The sequence below is a fragment of the Aspergillus viridinutans genome, assembly GCF_018404265.1.
Source record: "Aspergillus viridinutans IFM 47045 DNA, scaffold_3, whole genome shotgun sequence".
Taxonomy (NCBI): domain Eukaryota; kingdom Fungi; phylum Ascomycota; class Eurotiomycetes; order Eurotiales; family Aspergillaceae; genus Aspergillus; species Aspergillus viridinutans.
The window spans coordinates 841887-866183 of NW_025091219.1; the positions used below are offsets into that span (position 1 = coordinate 841887).

General features: G+C 51.1%; 6 protein-coding genes across 6 annotated transcripts; 3 read left to right on the forward strand and 3 right to left on the reverse strand.

Annotated features, from left to right (window-relative positions):
* Window positions 1-101: 101 nt before the first annotated feature.
* Window positions 102-2168, reverse strand: Aspvir_005245 (ABC1 kinase family protein; the record flags this gene model as incomplete). Its single annotated transcript, XM_043268464.1, has 2 exons — window positions 102-1314; window positions 1363-2168. 2 exons carry the CDS (start codon window positions 2166-2168, stop codon window positions 102-104), a joined length of 2019 nt encoding a protein of 672 aa, XP_043124399.1.
* A 283-nt stretch (window positions 2169-2451) lies between these two features.
* On the reverse strand, window positions 2452-3069 carry Aspvir_005246 (uncharacterized protein; the record flags this gene model as incomplete). Its single annotated transcript, XM_043268465.1, has 1 exon — window positions 2452-3069. One exon carries the CDS (start codon window positions 3067-3069, stop codon window positions 2452-2454), a length of 618 nt encoding a protein of 205 aa, XP_043124400.1.
* A 1473-nt stretch (window positions 3070-4542) lies between these two features.
* Window positions 4543-5744, forward strand: Aspvir_005247 (MBL fold metallo-hydrolase; the record flags this gene model as incomplete). Its single annotated transcript, XM_043268466.1, has 4 exons — window positions 4543-4770; window positions 4823-4970; window positions 5022-5387; window positions 5452-5744. 4 exons carry the CDS (start codon window positions 4543-4545, stop codon window positions 5742-5744), a joined length of 1035 nt encoding a protein of 344 aa, XP_043124401.1.
* Window positions 5745-16832: 11088 nt separating this feature from the next.
* Aspvir_005248 (plasma-membrane proton-efflux P-type ATPase) lies at window positions 16833-19941 on the forward strand (the record flags this gene model as incomplete). The annotated part of the gene is made up of 3 exons (XM_043268467.1): window positions 16833-17223; window positions 17298-17521; window positions 17587-19941. The coding sequence occupies 3 exons, from the start codon at window positions 16833-16835 to the stop codon at window positions 19939-19941; spliced, it is 2970 nt and encodes a 989-aa protein (XP_043124402.1).
* Window positions 19942-21965: 2024 nt separating this feature from the next.
* On the forward strand, window positions 21966-23205 carry Aspvir_005249 (putative pectin methylesterase; the record flags this gene model as incomplete). The annotated part of the gene is made up of 2 exons (XM_043268468.1): window positions 21966-22580; window positions 22642-23205. The coding sequence occupies 2 exons, from the start codon at window positions 21966-21968 to the stop codon at window positions 23203-23205; spliced, it is 1179 nt and encodes a 392-aa protein (XP_043124403.1).
* Window positions 23206-23305: 100 nt separating this feature from the next.
* Aspvir_005250 (uncharacterized protein) lies at window positions 23306-23908 on the reverse strand (the record flags this gene model as incomplete). Its single annotated transcript, XM_043268469.1, has 1 exon — window positions 23306-23908. One exon carries the CDS (start codon window positions 23906-23908, stop codon window positions 23306-23308), a length of 603 nt encoding a protein of 200 aa, XP_043124404.1.
* Between the last annotated feature and the right edge of the window lie 389 nt (window positions 23909-24297).

Genomic DNA, 24297 nt, shown 5'->3' on the forward strand with positions numbered 1-24297 from the left:
GAGTAGAATAAAAGGAAATGAGGCTTTCAAGCTCTATCCTGTATGTTCATGTTCATCTAATCATATAGTACAATCGAGGGAGATGATCTCAGGAAAGAAATCTAGCCCTCGAAAATGCTCTGGTTCAAATCCACCCCCATATCCTTGGCCATATCCTTCATCTGCTTCTCGATATCATCCTCCATGCCGCCGCCCAGATGCAGGAACTGCCGCACCTTGGTAAAGTAGAAGAAGAGATCGCTGGTGAACAGCACGACTCGGAAGAGGAGATGCCGGCCGAGGTTCTGGATCTTCTCGGACCAGGGCAGATCGGGCGAGTCGACGAGCGCGCGGGACGCCCACATGCCCGTGATCTTGACGCGGTTGACCGGCGAGCCAAGGAACTGGTTGTTCCCCTGGACGATGCGCAGGTTGCGGCCGATGAAGATGAGTTCCTGGGGCCATTTCTGCTCGTCCGCGAGGATCTCGCGGATGGCCTTGCGCGCGGCCTGCTGCATCTCGTAGTGGCGCTGGGCGCGCTCTACCTTGCTCAGCCCCTCCAGGTGCTGGCGCGTGGAGAGGTCGCCGCCGCGGTAGGGGCGCATCATCGTGAAGGAGGCGAACATGTCCGAGTTGCGGATGCCCCAGCCCTCGGCGATCTCGCTGAGAGTGCGGTTGTCGAAGGCCAGCAGGGCCTTCCAGAAGCGCGCGTACTGGTGGCGGAAGTTGGGGTCCATGTGGATGTAGAGGCCGTGGTCGATGAGGACCAGCTCCGCCTGTCCGGAGGGCTTGCGCCGGATGAAGATATTACCTGGATGCGGGTCGCAGTGCACCCAGCCCCAAAGGAACATCTGGGCGGAGAAGAGGTCGACCATTGTCGTCATCACGTCCTTGAGCGACAGACCTAGGCCGCCTTTGCCGTTCCAGCCGCGCCAGTGGTTGCGCTCCGGCTTGATCTTGACCAGATTGGGGTTCCTCGCAACCTTGGTCAACGGATCTTCGGTCTGGGGAGCATCTAACGGCGTCCCCTGGCATCCCGGGCTGCCTTCGCGCCAACCACCGAGCCACGGACGAGTGATGGACTCTCTGTCCCATAACCGGATTCCCTCGATCCACTCAGCGGTCATGACACGCTTCGAGCTGAGCTCGCGGTAGACTTTGGGAATGTAGACGCGGCCTCGCAGACGCGACTCGCCGGCCACCAGCTTAGCCATGGTTTCCGAATTGGTCGCTTCATTCTCAAAGTCCGTCTCCAGGAACAGTCGCTCGCTTATGTACGGTACCAGGCTGTAGAATGGGATATCGAATGTGCGGGAATAGACCCAAGTGACCACTCTGGTCTCGTTAGCATCCGTCCCCGAAGGATAAATGTGATGGACTTACTTGAAAGCCCACAGATCCCATTGGATCTGCTGAGCAATCTCCCTTTTCTGAACCTTGATAGCAATTTCTCGCCCATCTGCTAATCGTGCCCAGTGGACCTGTGCGACACTCGCGCTCGCCCTAGCCCTACGCTCCAACACGCCCTTAGTCGGATCCCCTGTGAAAGACACTCCAAAAACTTCCTCGGCCGACTTCCCAAAGTCCTCCCGGATCACCTTCTCCACGTCCTTCCAGTCATTCTGCGGCGCATCGTCAAACATCCGGCCAAACATCTTCTGAAACTCCGGGGGCAGAATGGCAGACTGCATGGCAATCGCCTGCCCGATTTTCAGATACAGGCCACCATTATGCCGAAGCAGATCAAACAGTCGTTCCGCGTTGCGGGCGTGCACGGCTGTGATGGATTCAGCAAATGGCGGGTTCGGTCGGAAATTGATTTTGTAGTCTAGTGCGACGAGGAGTCCAAGCGAGAACGTCCGAGCCGTCCGCGTCAGTGAGGATGCGTAGAACTGAGTGTCGATGGCGTAGATCACTCCGGCGGCTACTGAGAGGTAGGCGAAACGGCGGAGCCATTTGCGAGTGCGGGTGTAGGTTTTTGCGGGGACGGGTTTGCCTAATGAACTCGGCGAAGGGGGCACAAATGGTTTGAATTCACCCGGATGAACGAAACGACGAGGAGAAGACTGTAGGAAGGGCGCAGGAAGGCGTCGATGGCCGTGAGACACGATGGGGTTGGGCCGCATCAAGCGGGAAGCGCACGTCATTCGCGACGCCATTCGAATGAAGGACACAGAGGACAGCGACATCAAGATGTCCAGTGTCTCATGGTGCGTTGACAGATAACATCAACAGAGGTCTTGAAAAGATGGAAGTCCGCAGCGAACAGACACTTCCATTATGGTAAAGAAGAAGCAAAAATAAGCTGACAACGCTGACATGACAACAGAGGAACAATTCCTGGCGGTCAGTGCCGTCGCTTTCGTCATCGGAGACACACCTCGTCCTTAACTTCGGATAGAATTCAACGACTCCAGTTGTCATTAATATTATCATAACCAGGGGTATGTAGAATTAAAAAGGAACCTGAGGCTATAATTCATCATTGTCATGACTCCCCTCATCCAATTGCCCCTGTACACTCTCCGTATTCCCCGTATTCCCCAAATCCCGACAAACAGCCGCGTACTCTCTCATATTATTCGGAATCGTTTCCTCCCACAACTGATCATCCTTGAGATATGCATACTGCTCTTGACACAGCTCTTCCGACACCATGGGCAACAGCGCCGGTAGATTCGTAATAGCCGACCGCACAAAGGTCTTCTTGAAGCAATTCCCAAACGCCGCCAGTGTCTCCGGGTCCGAGCAGATATGTTTGCCCTCAAGCATCGGACCGCACCGCTGTTTGATGATCTTCGCTGCATCATCGCCCAATCGCACCATCGCTTCTTCCTGTCGGGGTGCATCTAACCGCTTCATCACGCTGCGGACGGCCGGCAGGAAGGTGTTGTTGCGTGTCCACAGGTCCCAGTGTGGGACGGTCGGCTGGCAGCCCTTGTCGCAGATTTCGCGCTGGAATTTCTCGTACAGGTCGCCTGGTCGGCTAACGAGTGCGGCGACGACTTTGAAGCATGTTGGGGCGAGTTTGGCGGTTGCAGTGGTGGATGCGCTGAGCAGGAGGAGGATTACGGGGAGGAGGAAGCGCATTGCGGGTAGGTTCATCCACTGCGGTGGACAGTCAGGTTGGATGGACTGGAAGAAATCAGAAAGGAAGATGAATGATGGAGTTATCGACTTACTAGTAACCGTGGTCATATTGTTTGAATCTTGCTTGAGCCTTGAGCCAAAGATTGGAGATTGATCGTTGCTACGGATTTCCCCGCAGTAGGGAGTATGGGGTTCCTCTCAACAATTACCAAGATGCTGTTATGAACTTATGAATTGAAGCTTCTCAGCCAGAGATGGTCCCTTTTAGAAAATCCACGAGCCACTTCGTGCACTTGCTCATCACATATCAAAAGCCTCACTGAGCTTCCGAAGTCTGCTGCTTTTCTTTGAGCACTCTACTGGTTGCACMATCAGGCTCAGGAGACAACGCACTGGAGTCCCGTCTGTGTCCCTGCACGCTTTCCCATCACTAAACTACAGGAATTGCGGTATGGCAATTGCTTTCTCCTTCAAAGTTATGTCAAATCGAGCAGAATCTGCGAATATCTGGTACCGTTGACTCCAGGGGGCAGAATACTCTACCCTTTTTGCCTTCCTAAGAGGAACCAGCTTACAGCCTTTCACCAACTTCGCCAACAGATTACACGCTGCAGCAAGGCAATTTGCTCGGCTCCGCTAGTATTGCTCGTCATAAGTATGAGCGATAATGGAAACTTGACGCAGGGCCAAAGCCTCATGACGCCAGCTGGCTATGCCCACTGAGGCTGCCATGAACTCCTTGACTACTACTACTATACGGAGAACGATCTCGCTACCGGGGCCATGGTACGATCAACAGAAGCCTTCCGCTCTTATTCTTACACTTGCTGGCGCAGCTGCAGACTGTGTTGATGTGCTTGGTGTTCTCTGTGTCTTCGGCTTCAGTACTTGTCCAGATACAGCCCTTAGTCCTCTCCTGACGGCAAACAGCCCTTGTTTCAGCAGATAGCGAGGACGGCAGGGTAGAAAAATGCATCAGGGACTCCTCGTGGAGATTCTTGTCAGCCTACGAGCGTCAAGCTCAAGAAGCGAGTGGCATCTTTGGACATTCGATACGTGTGATCCAGGAGGAGCTAGAAATGTTACGAGAAGAGGGTCTGAGTATGATACAGCATATAAACTCACCGTACTCTATGTTGGCTGGAGCATTTGTAATAGGGTGATGATGGAATTCTAGGGATCCTGTAGGTGGGTCAAAGTCCGACCTCAGTATGAGGTAATAAGCAGAAATATATATTTCTAAAGGTGCACGGAACGAGTATCCAACACTGAAATTTCGCCATTGAATTTTGAGTAAATAAACCAAGAATCGTTTCTTCCCAAAGATCAAGTAGTCTAGAGTGACACTATCAGACAGGGCCTCGTGCACCCCGAGGCCTAGCCTTCACCTGCTGCAACCTGCATGTCCCCTCTAAGATTACCCCTCCACGCAACAAGATTTTCCTCATCGACACATCGTCCAATATAAGCAAGATGCCTAGCTCTAACCTCGTAGAGATCGACTCTCTCGAAGCACTCGTCATCATAGACAATGAGCTTGACCCCTTGTCGCCCGTCGCGCCAGACACCGTCCACGTCTCCGGCCTCATGGGTAGCCTTGCCGCGGGCTCCCCTCACGACCTCCAGGACAGGGGTGATGCTCAGAAGGAGCTGAGAATGGAAGACATCTGCTGCTCTGCGCACGGCTTGTCAATACTAGTGGTAAGTCGACGTCGATAAGACGAAGTTTCAGAGCGACGCTAAGTCTTCGCAGACCGCGACGAAAGGTGATGTGAGCCACTCGGTGCTCTTCGACGTAGGCCCGGAGGAGGACGCTTGGGAGAGAAACGCGAAGCGGCTGCGGGCGGATCTTGCCTCTGTAGAGGTTATCCAGTTGTCGCATTGGCATAGGGATCATTCGGGTTTGTTCGAAGGCAGTTGAGGCTCGTTGGATAGCGGTTGACGATGCTCAGGTGGTCTTCTGCGCGCCATTCGCTTGATCAACGAAGCCAAGCAGGGCAAGGGTCTTTCCGGAGACCTGTCGGTAGATTTGCACCCTTCGCGCCCCGACTACCGAGGGATGACCATTGGTCAGAAGATCATATCCCTCCAAGCTGATCCTACGTTCGAGGAGATCGAGGCAGCTGGGGCGGTGGTCGACAAACGTGGTGAGGCGCATACTGTTCTCGATGATTTCTTTTTTGTATCGGGGGAAATCCCTCGGCACACTGCCTACGAGAACGGGCTGAAGGGTGGGATGCGCTTCAGCCACGAGGATAACGATTGGTTTTCCGACGAGCTCATTGCTGATGAACGATTCCTGATGTGTAATCTGAAAGGCATGTTGGTCATGCACAAGCGTGCTTCGTTCACCTATTCTGCAGTCGATGCTGACTGCACCAGGGAAAGGAATCATCATGTTCACGGGCTGCAGCCATGCTGGAGTGGTCAACGCGGCCAAGCATGCGGTCGAATGTCTAGATGGTTCTATTCCCCTTCATGCGGTTGTGGGAGGCTTCCATCTGGCCACTAGTGAGGAACAGCAGACCGAGAGCACGATCAAAGACCTGAAGAAGCTTGATCCGGCTGTGCTTCTGCCTGGTCACTGCACGGGTTGGCGTGCCAAATTCGCCATCGAAAGGCTTATGCCTGGGACTCTGGTGCCTTGTACAGTGGGCATCAAGATCACATTTTGATAAGAGTGGAAGTATATGCATTGGATGGCGATGGCGGTCATGAACCTCTGCTATGAGGCAGCGACATGTATCAGCTGGCATTCAACGCAGTCAGTGGTTAGTCGTATCCCGTGAGGTTGACACGCGAGGCTTGAAATATAGGATAGCAGAAGCAACTGCTTCTAGGATTCTTTGGCCTAGTGACGGCTCCATCTACACAACTGCAGTGCATAACCACAAGCTCTCACGACTGAGCGCATTAGATGCTGATCCCACCGTTGAAGTGGCTTCCTGATAGATATCTGTCTGCTGTTGTCGTCATATATGTCATGTCATGCATACATATGGTTGTTGAACAGTGACAATGCCTATGACTTCTGCGGATAGAAGTGTTAGTTATATATTTCTGTCTATCTATGGAGTACTCCACTAACATAGACATCTCCTCTGAACGGGGAACAGTTTATAAAAGCTAAATGAGAGCCTCTAGCACTGCATAATAGACACACAATAAAATATACACATCACTTGTGGTTTGTAACTCTCTAAACAGCTAATATATCAGCACTACACATCCCGCTTAGACATTCAACCCATACATGTTACCTGTGTGATATGCCATCAAATGTCTCCTAACATAGTAACTATAATAAGGGAAATTTTTAATCAATCCCATACTACAGTAGCATAACACCTGCACAAAGCATACAACTTCATCCTACCCTCGAGTCTGACTAACATTAATATGAATACATTCATTTCCACTCTCTCAGCTGTACTTCTACCTTGCATACCTCTCACCACCGCCAAGATCCCTTCCCTCACTTCCAAGACAAGCATTACACAGAGTGGGAGAGCATGCCAACTGACAAGTCAACAACCATCCACACCGTGTAACTTCTGGATCATACCAAGCCAAGTCAATCCTCCGAATTCACCCGCAGTGTCAACTCCCTATCCAGACATTGCAACTCGAGTGTCGTCCGTCCGCCCCGTGCCAAGAGGATTGTCATACCTAGCTTGCCAGTGTGCACCACACCTGCCACATCAATCATATCTATCTACGGGGTAACCGGTGATTGCGCTTCGCTGGCTCGAGGAAGATCCGCATATCCAAGTAACAGATCATCTAGGGAGGGCGCCAAGACTCGAACGCAGCACAACAGCGTACGTGCGAAAATGAAATGGACCGATACGGCCCCCCCGTGATACCTCGCCAGACACGCCAACAGGTCTGATTGCCCCAAGGGGGAAATGGAGGGCTTGCCAAGACGATAGAACAAGGGAGGGAATGCAGTGCAGGGCTTGGCGGGGAGTTATGGAAGGGATCTGGTTGGTTGGGAGGGTATAGATGCAGGAGAGGATGCTTTCTGGGAGTAAGACGACATGTATGTATGCAGGACGTGCGCATATCGTTGTACTGAGTTAGGGAGGCAGTGCAGTTCTAATTGACTGCCAAGAGGTGGGATCGTTTCGTCCTACTGCTTGGCATTGTCTGTCCTCATGATTTGAGTTTGCGAGGACCAAAAATGAGGAGTAAGTTTGGCGATGGTATCACTAGATAGACTGCTGAGACTACTCCATACCCCATATATCATTAGTTTCCTACTCCGTATGGGGAATGAAGAGTGAGATGCCAAGCATGTTCCTTGCTGCAGGCTGCACATCAGGGGGTTCGGTACGCTTGGCGGAAGTAAGACTATTGGCTTGGTTGATGATCTGTCTGTTGATTCTGTATCCGATTTTCGTCTTCTTGAATCATAGTTGATTCAATCGATAATACTCCGTACTGATACCTGTCGATGTCACGACGCTGTTGCGGATTCGGGATATATTTAGCCAGACACCGAAGAACAGAGTATCAAATATTTGTCCAGTCCGAGTGACATCATAAAGCACAGCTCAATTGAAACGAGGCTGACTGAGTCTGAGACTCTCCCGAGATCATTAAGATGATCTGCGTCTAGGATCGAATCATGCGAGTCCATATCCGGATTCGTTTTCAGGGGCTTCTTGGCCTTTGCGATGCAGACACTGCCATCACGTATTGTCAAACCGTCGTTGTTTGGATAGATCTGTCTGCCGAGTACTGCAGTTGATGTACTGTATGGTTTTCTTGGTCATGTCAGCCACCGTCAGCAATCCCTAGATAGAACGATGGATGCAGTCGTGGTGGAGACATGAAGCATTCTACTCCGTAAAGTACTCCGTATCAGAGCTCTCTACTTTGTAAACCTTCTGCAATTACCCCATCCTCTTACATCATATCAGAGCATGATAACCCTGATGCAAGTGAGTATCGGACAATTATCGTTTCGAACGTATAGCGATCGACACTGGCAAGGCTATAGTCAATGCGCCCATGTCGGACGCACCTGTCGATCACCTTTTTTTGGGAAGCTGTAAACAACAGCCAGGAATACCTCCTATATCATCTTGTCATCCGAGGCATTGTTTGGTGACTGTTGCAGCTGTCTCAGGTTCATGTTCTAGGCCTCGGCATACAGGCTTTATGTTTATCTTTGAATGTACGGAGCATGTTGGATGTAAGGAGATACGAAGTGCATCATCAAACATCTGTAATTGCTGCTGGTATCAGTCCCCAGCTGAGGAATGCTGATGACTAACAATGCCGTTATGCAGGTCTCTTAAGCACAATCCAGTTGTTTATTCTACGGCACATTTTCGAGTTTCCACTTCCCAGTAAGGTAGGACGTAGTTTGGCCGTATCCCGCTACCCGTGACCGACAACTGTGTCTGGTAGGGCCGCAAAAGACCCTCAGCAAAAATTATTCAAACTCCATTGTCAAATCTCCATAGAATCCAAGCGAAGAATGGTTCACTTCACTCAGGGAATCAGTTGCGTAGTGCCAAACCAATCACCCAATTGACTTTTCTGGACGTGCCGATTCCCGCGGTGCCGTGTAGGCCGATGTCTTCAATTCCTACCGATGCCAGAGTCGCCATGCCGAACTGACATGGAAAACTCTTGGGCGATATTCTGCACCTTGAGTATTCTTTTTGAGGGATGATGATGCCGATTGTCCATTAACAATTGCCAGGTCTTTCTCAATCGTTGAAGCTGTACCGTTTCTCTGCTGTAACAACCGCCATTCACTCAAGTACCCCAATTATGTAAACCTCAAGACCGGTCATCATTTTAAGCCTAATGCGACGGAGCATGTCTCTCTTCTCCATACTCCATACTCCATATCGCGTACGAGCCTACGAGGTACTACAGTCTACAGACTTGCCACTGCAAGTGCTTAGTGCTTCTACCCCGAGGGGATATCTCCAGAATTCTCCGTAGTCCGTAGTCGTACAGTATCCCGACTCGGACTCGGGGGCAGACTGCGGACTTGAAAAGTCGGATCTCATCCGAGAGTGCATCTACCTTGCCCGTTGCCATTGCCAATGCAAATTGCCACATTTGCGTCTTGCATATCGACACTTTGCGGCGGATGGCATGCACTTGAACGTGGCACCGTAGAATCTAAGGCAAACGTGTCTTAGTGGTATTCCGCGGTTGGCGTGGGAGTTCATCCCGCTCCTGCACGATGCTGCAGGAGACCTCGAGAATGTCAATTGCCTTTCGGGAGAGGGTGAAGCGAACTGCAGGTGCGGTTGTAGCGCGATTGACTGAGGAAGGGGTGCAGTCCACTACTCCGTACTCCGCAGATTCGCCTATTACGAGGACGACGGGACGCCTACAGAATGCAAATTATAGAGTAAGGTTCAATCTAGTTGGTTTTGGTAGTTGCACGTCTTGGGGCCAAGATGAAGATTGTCTTGTCCTCTTACTGTGTAGTACTCCGTAGTTGCGGTATGGCATACCCAGAGCGATGCCATGCTGATTTACTCCATACTCCATACTATGTGTAATGCAGTCAATCACCCAGCCATCTCCCACTGCACGACTGCAGAAAATCCCTCACCAGGATCCTTGATGAGACAGCTTGGCGCGCAAACCAGGCCGATCGTCCCGGTGGGCGCTCGATATTACCACTATGACAATGGTACTAACCGCCAAAGTGTTAGTCAACTGGAATCGCCGTCAGATTACTCCGTCCGTACCTGGTTGCAATTTAGCACCGGTGAGTGGGAGATGCCCACTTGCCGTTTTGGAAGCTAGTGTGCCAGTCCGAATGGCACTATGGAGCCAACTACTGTAGGTACGAGAACGCAGAGCGAAGCCAAGAAGACGGGCGCCAAATGAATCAGTCGGTCTAGCTGATTAGTCTCGGTTTTCGCGGGATGAGCTTCGGTTCATCTCATTTATTTCTGGCTGGGGCCAGTAGCGAGTGGGGATTGTCCCCTCTGTGGAAGTAATAACTAATAAGGGTAATTTCGATGCTATTGTCATTTCTTATTTGTCAGAGCTTCGGACTCTGTGATTGCGCTTGCTCGCTGCTCAGTCAATATGCTTTTGAATTACTGGTTAATTGGTTTAATGAGTAGACGATCATGAGTCGATTTCCTTATTTTTAGACAACTATACGGAGTAGATTCGAGATATGAGCGTATTGACATCTGAAGCTTAGCAAACTGGTCCCCCTGGTCATTTGCCTGAATCGGCAAAATACATCGTCCAGTGTAACCCTATCGGACTGAGCCTAACTGAAACAGGAATCTCTTTCCTCGCCCCCATTAATATTACTCAGCACTCCGTGTGTTTCTAAACTCCCTCAGTGCCTATCGGTAACTAAGCTTAGCCGCGCACAAGCAGAAGGACGAATTTGCAGTCAAGATGAATCACTCTAGAGTATTTAGTGTTTTGAGTCGGATGCTATAGCCGTCACTGATAGTACTACTGTATCGGTCATCGGCCGCGTCAGGAATGATCCCTCGTAAATTGCTTCATATGATTGTCGGTGACTGATAGACACGGGATACTACAGAGTACAGAAACATATGACGTAGAGGTTGTAGTGTCAATCAAAGCGTGCAAATCTGTCGCCTTCAGAGAATGGCGGCGGCGTCGAGGTCGGTCTCGGTCTCGGTGTTGGGTGCAATTTGCCGATCAACCGAGCAATGGTACCGTACGGAGTACTCCGTACCATGATCTCATCAGTCATCAGTAAGGTAGTGAGACTGAGTCAAGATGATAATCAGATTCGGCTCATCGTTGCAACTGCACCTCAGTTTACAGAGGACGCTGGAATTCTTCGCTACGGTCGGGTAGTAAGACTTGCTCGATGCGACGATGCAGCTAGGTAAAAAGGGAGGGAGTCAAGGACCCAATGACGACTCGTCACTCGTGGGTGTTCAACTTCTGAACCATGGCACCACCCACCCACAGAAGGTTTCTAGAAAACGTCGAGAAAACGCCGGCTGCAGGCGAGCGGATTTCGTTGCCCGATGCATCCACATCCCAATGCAGGTAGATTCTGTCCTGTCCGTCTTGGGTAGGCGGACTCTGGGCTGCAGATTGTAGTCCTATCAGATACAACGAGCACTCTAGGAAGTGGCAAGATGTCAGCCCGGTAGCCAGTTGGTGATTGATGCAGGGTGGTCATGGCATCTCTGTAACTGGTATGGTAATCTGCACGGTCGGAATACCTGTGCTGGTACTTACGCACTACGTAGGCKCTGCTAACCTAACTGCAAAAGGTCAAGGACGAGGCATTTTCAAGCCGTACGAATACGGGTCCCATACATGAACTTGATTATCGCGAGGCTTTGCAGTAACCAAGATGGGTAATCTAACCTGAATCAACGTGCTGGATGCAGGTAAATGTCTATTTGTATTTAGATAATTGTCACGAAGCACAAGGACAACCGTGCGACCGGGCCGGCATCGGACTCGGCTGCTGATGTGTATCACCAGAGTTTTAACGCGGAAATAATTACCTCAACCATGGATCTGTCGATATGGTTGTTAGAGATATCAGTATCAGATTCGAGAGTATGGATGCAGGATTGTACCCTGTACGGGGCAATAAATTGATAGTTTCAGGTCCGCCGGTCGGACAACATGAAAGCACTGGAACCGGCACACAAGTATCAGGGTGCTGGGAGACTAACATGTCTGAGCCAAAATAATCACTCAGATAGCGCCACTACACTGTTATCGGACCGCTCGTTCCACGGCTCAATGTGGAGAGTTACTATTCAAGACGCTTCCACGCCGCTTCGAGCCTTTGTACTCCGTAGCTTGCGCTGTTGTCTGGATACCTCCACTTCCAGCTCCATACATTTGCGTTGTAGCGTCCTATAGGCTATGAGAGAGGACGAGAATCAGCCCTGCACCATAATTTCGTAAGCTTGGCTACACAACTACTCTAGTCTACTACTTTGACAGAGACATCAAATTCAATATCATAGATATTAATATGAGGCAACATCGCTATGACCGTGACGACGGTTTCACTTCACGAGCAAAAATAAGATGGCTGCGATGGCCGGCAACCATCCGCCGATGATGGCATCCTGAGTGATCGCCAGACCATTACCTACTGTTCTCTTGGCTGACGTGGGGTGCATTACTCTGCCGTGCGCGCTCTTACTCTGCTAGGTAAGGAAAGCCCGATAGTGATGAGAATCCCCCGGAAAGTTGATCGAAAAAGGTGCAGTAGCAGGATTGCGTCTGCAGGTCACTGGCCGTGGCTGATTTGTTTGTTTAGGGGGTGCGTTGCGCACGGGGCTACATAAGGATGAAGCGTCGACAAGTCGACCGAGGACGACCATTTTCATTCGTTCGCCTTGGATTGTTGCATCATTCTCTGGTGTACGGCTTAAGACAGTGAGAATTTGGTGCTTCTCACCGCTATCCATGCAGTAACATGGAAAAGAGCTATTGCGATGATTCACTCCTCGTTGCAATAAACAACTTTCCTAGTTCTTCGGAGCAAAGTGTCTCATGCAACGTAGACCTCCAGCTAACTAATAATAATCTCACTAATTAATATCGCTCATTAGCCTAACCTCTTCAATCGTAGTTCCACTAACTCAAGACTGACGAGTCCGAGCTCCTCCCTCCAGAACCTGACTATTTCGCCTCGACTTCATTAATATTGCTTCGTGCCAGCCGCGGAAAGCGCCGGCCAAACCAAACTGGGTAAGCTGTTTCATCAGAGGCTAGGAACTACGGGATCGCATTTTCATTTCGGAGTATTGCCGTGTAGATAGTTATTATTATTGCTCTTGGGTTGTATCTGCTACTGCATGCGATTGAATCCAGCTAGATACTCCGTAGTGTTGATTATACTTACCTTTTGTAGCGGTCGCCAACCCAAGTAGGCTCACCGTGCGAAATTTGGACCGCCAGAGCTCCTACGGAGTACGGAGTAGTAGCGATGAGGGATATCCCCACGACAATTGACTTTGAGACTGGAGTATGCCAGCCGTGAGCCGTCGAGCGTCAGAATTCAGGGGTATCCCAGAGTCAGAGGTTGAAGCTGAAGACCCTAGAGTTGGCTTTGACCCTCAAAGCGAATAGAACTGTGCCAGCTCAACGACCGTCGTAATCTGCAACTGGACTTGAAACGTAGGAAGAGATGGCCACGCGGTTGTCTTGTGCCATCTGTCCATGGCCGGCCACTTGCCTATTGCTTTTTTGACTGCATCGGACCCTTGAAAACCTGGGGCTGGATTTGGGGCAGCGGAAAAGAAAACATGACGAACCATCTAGCCTTTTGTATCCCCTCATTTTCCTACAAGGCAAACAATAGCAACCGGAACCAAAGTCTGGTAGGCGAAGAATAAGTAATTATTTTAAGCATAGAAAAGGTTATTTTCGTTCGCGATGACCCATCCCGCACCGTGACCTGGAAATAGGCATCTATATTTTTGAACGACAGGAGCCACAGGAACTCCAAGCTTCTCCGGATTCCTGGATTTCCTGGAGACCGGAGACTGGAGATAGTGACCGTGCAGTGCTCAAAAAACTGGGGATACTAAGGTAGATAGATACTTGGCGGTATACTGAAATCCAACCACCACCGTTCGCTGAACTGCTGCCATCACCTAGGATGAGACAAGCCTTATGCGCGATGAAGCTTGATGAGGTTTGGGGTTCACTACGATCATGGAACTTCCATGTTGGACCTCGCCTGAAGCGGTAATTGGAAGCAGACAAGATTTAGATACAGGCCAGAAGAAAAAGAAAAAGTCTCCGAATTACGAGCGAGCAGATGCACGGTGTCAGCCGATGTCGAAAGTTAGACGGGGAGGTGACGAGCTCATGGCAATGGCATATGCATGGAATCCTCCCAGGGCTGACCGGGAGGCAACTGGTTTGCCGGCGCCGTTCTGACATGAGGGTTGAGGATCATAGTCAAACTTTTTCCTTTTTTTGTTGCCGTATCCCGACCATCTTACGGTGTAGATACTGCATGGAGAAAATTCTGATTCTGTCAGATGCTGGCTGGCGTCGATATCGTTATGATGACGAAAAACTCGGTACCTCAGCTTAATCCTGGATGGTTGGAAGTGAGCAATCAGAATGAGATACACGCTACTGGATAGATAGATAGTAGGAGATGGTACAGTCCTTCAGAAGCGATATCCGCCACCACCATCATCATCCAGCGAGGTTATCTGGCAGGGATCTTTAGCAACCTTGTCTCTAGTCTCCGGGCACGGAACAGAAAGTACAAAGTATCTACATGTGCTCTGCACCCTTTCCAAGATTCTGTGTGGTCCATGCCAGTGTCAACTTGTCAACCAGATGGATGGGACATCGTCGGCACAGTCAGGCGAAAGTTTGCCAGCCCTCTCAGCCAGGTAAAAAAAGTTTGTCGCAGACGTGCACCCTGCACCCTTCATAGAAGGAGAGATATCATAGGTAGCAATGACGGCCAAACTACGGAGCTCAATCACAGCCCATGAAATCATTTTGTCTCAAGTAAAAGGAACAGCGCTGATTTGCTCGCATTCAGCCTTTACTTTTGTAGCTACTTGTCCGGAAGTGCTCTCTCCAAGCAAATCAAATGCGGATCATATCTCAATAGTAATACCAGGGAAATAATCGGAGAGGACCCAAGAGGAGCCTCTCTCGAGGCCTTGTGGGCTGGGCTCAACTTGTCCACCACTCAGATAAAATGACGCTCGTGGACGTGGGAAATGCACTCCACGAGACAAGGCGGCACGAAACTCAATCAGGATTAGACAGATGGGCGATTGGTGCAAGGAAAAATAAGGAGGGGTGGAGGGGTCAGGGTGACCAGTCGTTGCACGCACAGAGAGCGATCGACCCTGGGTTGAGTTTTAGTCTGATGTCGAGGAAAGTTGGTTAAACCATTTAAATTAAGAGTAGCTGTTTGGGGCCGTGGTGACAATGGCACTGCGTGCGTGGCCATACAACAAAAATCCTAGAGATAACGGTGGTGATAAAAGACTAATAATACTCACAACAAATCATGATAATCGTGGATGACATAACGTATTTTATTTCTGTATGGGTATGTTCTGCGTACTGCTGAAACAGTGCTCTAGCTCTAGAAACCAGGCATGTTCTGAATGGCATTAGATCAAGCCATGTCAATTGAATCGTTAGTGGCATCGCTGTTATCCAAAGCCAAAAGGCATCTACGGCGTCTACATACAAGATAGTCAAGGCAATCGACATCATCGGCCAGGGAAAAGTGTTTGTTTTGACCATACCTGGCGGAAGTCCTGCCCCTTGCGTTCCTATCTTACTGAACTCGTGGTTCCAAGATCGGGTAGGACGGCCCTGCGTCCTGTGGTACTGGTAACCGCAGGTATTTCGGTACGGTGCCCTGGCATCGGACCATAACACTGGAAGAAGAAATATGTTGGTATGGGTTTGCTCTGTTTGTCTCTTTCTCCAAGTCTACCAGGTAGGTACAACATTTTTCCCTCTGCAAGGGAATGAGAAGGATGACCTCAATGTCCGACTGTCACGCTGCATAGCTAGATAACATAATAATGAGAACATTTTAGTCCATCAATAATAATGTGATAGCGTCTTCTTGTCCCTTTCTTGTCCTTCAGTGGTCTGCAATTTCTCTTGCAAATAGTCTTGAATAGGATTTCTGGGCGTTAGGTTATGACACTGAAGGCGCGTCTCAGACCTCATCCGCAAAGTCAAGAAAATCGCGCATAGTTAAGATGAGGGAAGGTGATGTTGGACAGGCAAATTAACGAGAAGCCAGCCGCAGACGGTAACCACTCATAGCGTATGGAATTTCATTTCGCCTATTCCGAGATAGGCTTGATTGAGCTGGCTGGCCGATATCCCGGCGGTATCTTACAGTTTTGTATCAAAAATGTAATGCTGACAGAGTCCTCATTCACTCGAAGACTGTGCCCCAGATGTTCTTCTACTCCGTGCTGTCTGTATGGAGTTGGATTTACCGTAATGGTCTGGAGGGGGGTGGAGGATTTTGGGGGGGGCAAACTCGGCAGTCGGCACCGATCCGCCGCTCTACGAACAAGCAGACGATACGAGTGCATCGTGCATAGGAGAGTGAGAATGATGCTACAGAGCGCTGTACCGCTGGTAAGATACCATATCATTGTGATCTTTTAAGGAAAAGTCAGGTTTTCCGGCATGTTGAGCCTAAACTGCATTCAGCAAAGGATCCACTTTGCCCGGTTGGAGAAGAAGCCCATAGAGAAGGAAAAGAAGGCAAGGAAAAAGCCGGGCGTACCGTTAAGCACAAACCGTGTGTGCGAGGGAAGCAATGAGAGGATGGGGGAAAAAAGAGTGAGGAAAAAAAAAAAAAAAAAAAAAAAAATCCGAGGAGGCAAAGAGCCATATTCACTCTAAACCTTCGAGAGGGTGTGGGCTATCCAGGCTAAACCTTATCCGGTCACACCAGTCCATCAACAACAAGGATTTATTTTTCCCTTTTGAATTAATTAAAAAAAAAAAAGGTGAAAAAAGAAAGAGAAAAAAAAAAGTGGGTTTACGCACAGGGAAGGTCGCCCGTTAGAGCTCGGGAGTCGTGTTTGTGCTGCTCCCATGCAAATCCCCCCCAAATATTAAAGGATACATTCTCCCGTCCCCCCTCGCCTTCATTCCCCTCCTCTTCTCTCTTTCTTTTCTTCTCTATAGGAATATTCCGACTCTTGCCATTCCTGCCATTTCTTGTTTGCATCTGCTCATATCGTTGGGTTCCAAAGGCTTTGTGAGCCGAAGCAACAATGGCGGAGCGGAGGATCTCCTATGCTCCCGACGTGGAGAATGGTGACCATTCTCGTCACGCTGAAAATGAAGGCAACCTCGATGAGTACACTGCTTTGAACCGCTACATCTCGACTGCTCGCGATGGCCGTCGCGGCTCGACCTCCAGTGCCGGTGCTAGAAGCATCCAGGAGAAGAAGAAGCCCTGGTACGCCTTCTGGAGGAAGGACACTGAGACAGCCGGCGACTTCTTCTGCCCCGATGAATGGCTCGAAACCGACCTGCGCACTGGTCTCCCCTCCAGCGAAATCGAGATGCGTCGTAAGAAGGGTGGCTGGAACGAACTGACCACCGAGAAGACCAACTTCTTCGTTCAGTTCATTGGTTACTTCCGTGGTCCTATTCTCTATGGTACGTTACCAATTTCTTCAGGGGTGGAGGACTGTCCTTCCCAAGAAACAATGCTGACGATTGTCATTGTCCAGTTATGGAATTGGCTGTTCTTTTGGCTGCTGGTCTTCGTGACTGGATTGATCTGGGTGTCATTTGTGGTATTCTGCTGCTCAACGCTACTGTCGGTTGGTACCAGGAGAAGCAGGCTGCCGACGTCGTCGCCAGTCTTAAGGGTGATATTGCTATGAAGGCTGTTGTTATCCGTGATGGTCAGGAGCAGGAAATCCTCGCTCGTGAGCTGGTCACTGGTGATATTGTGAGTTGACTGATCTCGATTTCTTCCAGCGTCTTGACCTGGACTAATTCATTCCTTCATTACAGATCATTGTCGAGGAAGGTACTGTCATTCCCGCCGATGTTCGCCTGATCTGCGACTACGACAAGCCTGAGATGTTCGAGACCTACAAGGAGTACCTCGCCACTGCCAACGACGACACCCTCAAGGAGAAGGAGGATGAGGACGACGAAGACGGTGGCATCGAGGCCCGTGTCGGTGTCTCCCTCATTGCCGTTGACCAGTCCGCCATCACTGGTGAATCTCTCGCTGTCGACAAGTACATGGCCGACACTTGCTACTACACCACTGGCTGCAAGCGTGGTAAGGCCTACGCTGTCGTTACTGCCACCGCTAAGCAGTCCTTCGTCGGTAAGACTGCTGCTCTCGTGCAGGGTGCCAAGGACCAGGGTCACTTCAAGGCTGTCATGGACAACATTGGTACTACTCTGCTCGTTCTCGTCATGTTCTGGATTCTCGCCGCTTGGATTGGTGGTTTCTACCGTCACCTCAAGATCGCTACTCCCGAGAACGAGGACAACAACCTGCTCCACTACACTCTTATTCTCCTGATCATCGGTGTTCCCGTCGGTCTGCCCGTTGTCACCACCACCACCCTCGCCGTCGGTGCCGCTTACCTTGCCGAGCAGAAGGCTATCGTCCAGAAGCTCACTGCCATCGAGTCTCTTGCTGGTGTCGACATCCTCTGCTCTGACAAGACTGGTACTCTCACTGCTAACCAGCTCTCCATCCGTGAACCCTACGTCAACGAGGGTGTTGATGTCAACTGGATGATGGCTGTTGCTGCTATTGCCTCCAACCACAACGTCAAGAACCTCGACCCCATTGACAAGGTTACGATCCTGACTCTCCGCCGCTACCCCAAGGCCCGTGAGATTCTCTCCCGCAACTGGGTTACTGAGAAGTACACTCCTTTCGACCCCGTCTCCAAGCGTATCACCACTATCTGCACTTGCGACGGTGTCCGCTACGTCTGTGCTAAGGGTGCCCCCAAGGCCATCCTGAACATGTCTCAGTGCTCTGAGGAGGAGGCTGCCAAGTTCCGTGAGAAGGCCGCTGAGTTCGCTCGCCGTGGTTTCCGTTCCCTTGGTGTTGCCGTCCAGAAGGAGGGCGAGCCCTGGCAACTTCTGGGCATGTACCCCATGTTCGACCCCCCTCGTGAGGATACTGCCCACACCATCGCTGAGGCCCAGCACCTTGGTCTGTCTGTCAAGATGTTGACTGGTGATGCCCTTGCCATTGCCAAGGAAACCTGCAAGATGCTTGCCCTGAGCACCAAGGTTTACGACTCCGAGCGTCTGATCCACGGTGGTCTTGCCGGCTCTGCCCAGCACGACCTCGTTGAGAAGGCTGATGGTTTCGCTGAGGTCTTCCCCGAGCACAAGTACCAGGTCGTCGAGATGTTGCAGCAGCGTGGTCACTTGACTGCCATGACTGGTGATGGTGTCAACGACGCTCCCTCTCTGAAGAAGGCTGACTGTGGTATTGCCGTCGAGGGTTCCACTGAGGCTGCCCAGGCTGCTGCTGATATCGTCTTCCTTGCCCCCGGTCTCAGCACCATCGTCGATGCCATCAAGCTTGCCCGTCAGATCTTCCAGCGTATGAAGGCCTATATTCAGTACCGTATTGCCCTCTGTCTCCACCTTGAGATCTACCTTGTCACCTCCATGATCATCATTGATGAGACCCTCAATGCCGACCTGGTTGTCTTCATCGCCCTGTTCGCTGATCTGGCCACCATCGCCGTTGCCTACGACAATGCCCACTACGAAATGCGCCCTGTCGAGTGGCAATTGCCTAAGATCTGGGTCATCTCCGTCGTCCTCGGTATCTTGCTTGCTGGTGCCACTTGGATCATGCGTGCTGCTCTCTTCCTGGACAACGGTGGTTTCATCCAGAACTTCGGTTCTCCTCAGGAGATTATCTTCCTTGAGGTCGCCCTTACCGAGAACTGGCTCATCTTCGTCACCCGTGGTGGTAAGACCTGGCCTTCGTGGCAGCTGGTTGGTGCCATCTTCCTTGTCGATGTGCTCGCCACCCTCTTCTGTGTCTTCGGCTGGCTCAACGGTGGCTACCGCCAGACCAGCCCTCCCAGCCACGCCGAGTTCTCCGTCAACGGCGATGTCGACATCGTCACCGTCGTTGTTATCTGGGCCTACTCCATTGGTGTCACTATCATCATCGCCGTTGTCTACTACATCCTCACCATCATCCCCGCCCTTGACAACCTCGGCCGTAAGACCCGCTCCAAGGCTGACACCAAGATCGAGAACATGATTGCCCACCTCTCCAAGCTGGCTGTTGAGCATGAGACCGATTCCAACGGCAAGTCCTACTACACTCTCGGAGCTCGTGCCGAGGTGGAGGAGGAAGATGAGTAAACGCTTGATTACTCTCACTACTAATTTCTCATCTGGATATCACTTGAGCATACATGCATAGGGCTGGGCTTCGGCTGGTTACCTTTTTTACCAGTATTATAGACTTTTTTTTCTCTCTCATTTGTCTCTACATAGAGTCAATTCTTTTCTTTACATGTATGTATGTCATTAATAGTGGTAAATTTAGTGAATCAAGCGATTTCAAGAAGTTATTCGTGTTTTCTCCATTTCTTCCATCCTCGAACTGCTCTTCCAAAATTTCCCTTGATGCAGCAAACCTACGCGGAGGGGCATTCGCTTCCAGCCTGCAAAAGCTCCAGTTCAGCTTCAGAGCTACCCCCTTTTCTTCTATTTAGATCGACCGTCGTATTTGCTATGCTCCACTTCTCTTGCATAGTCTCTCCACTTAATCCAGGAACAAGAGCAGAACTGCAGTAGCTAGCCTGCTACTGGCTACTGCGCAGTTTGCATCCCACTTGGTGTCCGGAGCCCGCCCGAAGGAGCTTCTGCCGAGGTAGCTTCCAGCCTCTCAGCGCCTTGATCTGTAGGATGAATAGATTAAGACGCAGGAACTATCGTCATTCTTGGCAGTAGTGTGCAGTAGCTCGACCTGCTAGTCTGCTAGAGCGGTAACTGTGTAGCAACTAGCTCTCACCCGAAGCGTCAGCTCGTTCAGCGACCTGCCCATTTTGGTGTCTCATTCAGTCGTTCAGGATGCATGACGCACGTCGTAATACTCACGATGGACTCTTGATTCGATCTGCTTGATTTCTTCTTTCGGACTTTCTCCACCTTTATCTGGTTCTTGGTATTGTCTGATTATCGCGGCTGGCGGTCTGACCATATGATGGGCGCTGAGTAGTCCGGACTAATCTGCGCAAGACTCAATAATCCGGCTGTAATAGTCGCGAGTAGCCGAGCATGGATGAACCAAGTGCTGATAGCTTGGTTGAATTGATTGCTGCTATGGTGCCGTTCGAGCCGTGTTCATAGCTTTGCTCAAGTAACCACATTCTCATAGAGGCTTATTATTGTTTTTGTGGATATGGCCACTGCAGAAGTAAGGTATGCAGTCAGCAGTCATGCCTCAGGCAGCTAGGCAACCAGGTACAAGCAAAGTATCTTCCTGTCATCACCATACCATCACCATACTGGATCTTCATTTGCCGCTGCTCATGCTCAAGTCTTTTCAACGGCGGATGAAACGTCATTCATGGCTATATTACCGACCCTCGTCTCGTGATATCATTGAGCCCTTCCTATCAGCAGCGATGGGCGTGGAGACTCGTCTACTATGCTTGCCTCAAGCAATCTAAGTGATCTTCAGCAATAATTGGTACGCTTTAGATCTACACTAGAGATACATATGCGCGGGACAGGCAAGGCTCAACATAGAGCAGAGCCATCCTAATTCTCCGCCTGTGTCTCCGTTGACGGGGTCACTCACACATTATACTTTGCAGGCCGTCAGCAGGACCACCATCAAGCTGGAGCCAATTTGAGGAAGATAGATTCAGCTGTTTGCTTAGACGGACGTACCTTGAGATTGATAGCGAGAAACAGGCCGTTGTTTGCACCTCATCGAGCATTTCAAACCTGACAGGTGGAATCCAATTTTCCGTCGCCGCTGCAATTGATTTCCGTGCCATTCTGGGGAAATTGCCCTGGACGGCGGGGAAGTTTTCCTCTGCCATGGGAAGTCCTCTGCCAGGGGAAGAGTCCAAATGCAATTGGCTGATTGATGGTTTGATGTGTATCCAAGAGTCTTCGCCATGCCTGTTTCCCCGGCCGACACTCGCCAGTGTACGCGTTCCAAGCACTGCCAGCAGCGGGGATACTCTCCCGACTTGTTCGACCCCAGTCTCTCCCCCCGCAATTTCTCCAAATTTCTCCAGACGCACAATTAACGCGTTGGTCATCGTCCGGAGCAAGGAGACTATATAAGAGATGTCGCCCCGGGTGACCTTCGTGCTGGAGCGCGGACACTCAGCGTCGGGTGACGAAATCTGCATAGTCAAGGCAAAATGAAGTCTTATCTCTTGTTTCTTGCGGTGATTCTGCAGGCTGTGCTTGGACGAACGGCTGCATTGTATTCCTCATCTCGTCGCGCTTGTCAGACCTCCTTGAGAAATTGCCCTGAGGGAACAGTCATCGTCTCCAAATCTCATCCCAAGGCCCACTTCTCCACGGTTCAGGCTGCTATCGAATCTCTGCCGAATGACAACAGCAAGCAGACCATTTTGATACTGGCAGGCAACTACACTGAGCAGCTGAATGTCACCCGTTCCGGTCCTATAACCCTGCTTGGTCAGACCGACAGCGTCACCGATGCCTCGAAAAACAAGGTCACCATCACCTGGGCCCAAGCGAACCACGACAACACCGGAAAGAGCGTAGACAATGTCTTTTCCAGCGTGCTGGTTGTTTCACCTACACTCGAGGCCAGCTACACTGGCTCGGGGCCAACGGGGTATCCGGTGCCGGAGGATACGCCGTTCGGTAACATCGATTTCAGGGTTTACAACATCGATTTCCGCAACACATGGGCCGATTACTCTGCCGGACCGGCGCATGCCCTCAGCTTCAGTCGCGCCAACGGCGGCTTCTACTACTGCGGATTCTACTCTTACCAGGATACTGTATGTCTCTTACCCAAGCTTCTAGTCGGTTGTAGGGACGGAACAAACTGACCATGCACAGGTGTACGTTGGCAAGCTAGGAAACGCCTACTTCTACAAGAACATCATCGCCGGCCAGACCGACTTCCTGTACGGCTTCGGTACCGCCTGGATCCAATCGTCGGACATCCTCCTGCGCAGCTGCGGCGGCGGTATCACCGCGTGGAAGGGCACCAACACCACCTTTGAGAACCAGTACGGCGTGTACATTGTCGATTCGACTGTGAGAGCGGCGAACGCATCTATTGCCCCGGCGATTGCGGGCAAATGTGCTCTGGGCCGGCCATGGAACAGTCTGCACCGGTCCATCTTCGCCAATACCTACGAGGATGGCAGTATCAAGCCCAGCGGCTACATCGATTGGGTCGTCTCTGGCGTGAGCCGGTTCACCAACCAGACAGTCATGGCCGAATACAAGGCGTTTGGACCCGGTTTCAACGCGACCGGCCGTGCACAAGGCGGGTTCACCATCGTCATGGACAAGAAGCAGTACAGGCGCTACGACTCACCAGCGAAGGTGTTCCAGACGCCGGACGGCAAGGCGGGAAACATCGGCTGGATAGATTTCCAAGCGGATCACATCTAGTTTCATCTATGGCACCGTCAAAAGCTTAGATATCTACGAAGTAGACATACCACGAATGAACTCGATACCACTCAAGTCTATATCATACCAAAACACAAATCTATGCCGTCCCACTCCCCCCCGCATAAACCCTCTGCCCCTCCCCAATAAGATTCCCATGCCCGCTCCTCGTCCTCTCCATCGACTTCTTCGTCTCCCTCGCCGCCAGCTCCCGCTGCACCTCGCCCAACTGGTGCGTCCGCGCCAGGTACGCCGCCCCGGTATCAGCCCACACGCGGTACTCCTGCACCTTCAACCCGCCCCCTCCTGCCCCCTGATCCTCCGCCAGCCCAATCCGATAACAGAACGTCTCATCCCACCCCTCGCCCGTCTCCTTCCACGTGAACCGCGCCCGCCCCCGCAGCGAAACAGCCATCGACACCGTATCAACGATCCACTCCTCCTCCCCGTCGAAGCTCATCTTCTCGAAGCTGAGCAGGTCCGCAATGAGCTCGAAGTACCGGCCCACCCCGTCTGTGCCGGTGAATGTGCGGCCCAGGAACGGTGCCAGGACGGGGAGCCCGTGCTCGTGGACCATGGGCAGGGGGTCCGCTGTGAAATGGCTGAGGAGGACGGGGGCGGGGGCTGCGGAGGCGAAGGCGTCGCAGAGGGCTAGGGTGGGTTGGATTAGGGAGCTGCGGGTGTAGGTTTTTGGGGTGGTCATTTTCCTTTTGTTTTTTAGGTTGGGGGCTGTTTGCGTTAAGGTTGATGGAATGGGATGGATGCGATGTGTTGTTGTTTGTACCTCTTGAGGATGCTGTGGAGCGGAGCGGCGTTGTATTGACTTACATAACCATGACGTGCATTTACTTGAGCATCGGGTCTGAAATAGTGTGAGGTGGTGTGAGCATAAATAAAAAAAGCCTGAGTAACAGGTTGTATCATTGGCTTAAGCGTATTATAGCTGTCTACCGTCTTGTCTGCCGTGCAGGTGCAGTATAGATGTCCTCGATCTACTCAATCAGCTAGCATAAAGAGAACCCGAGTTGAAGAGGAACAGAATAATCAGAATGAAAGTGCTCATGGGCTAGCCCTCCCACGCCCATGACGAAA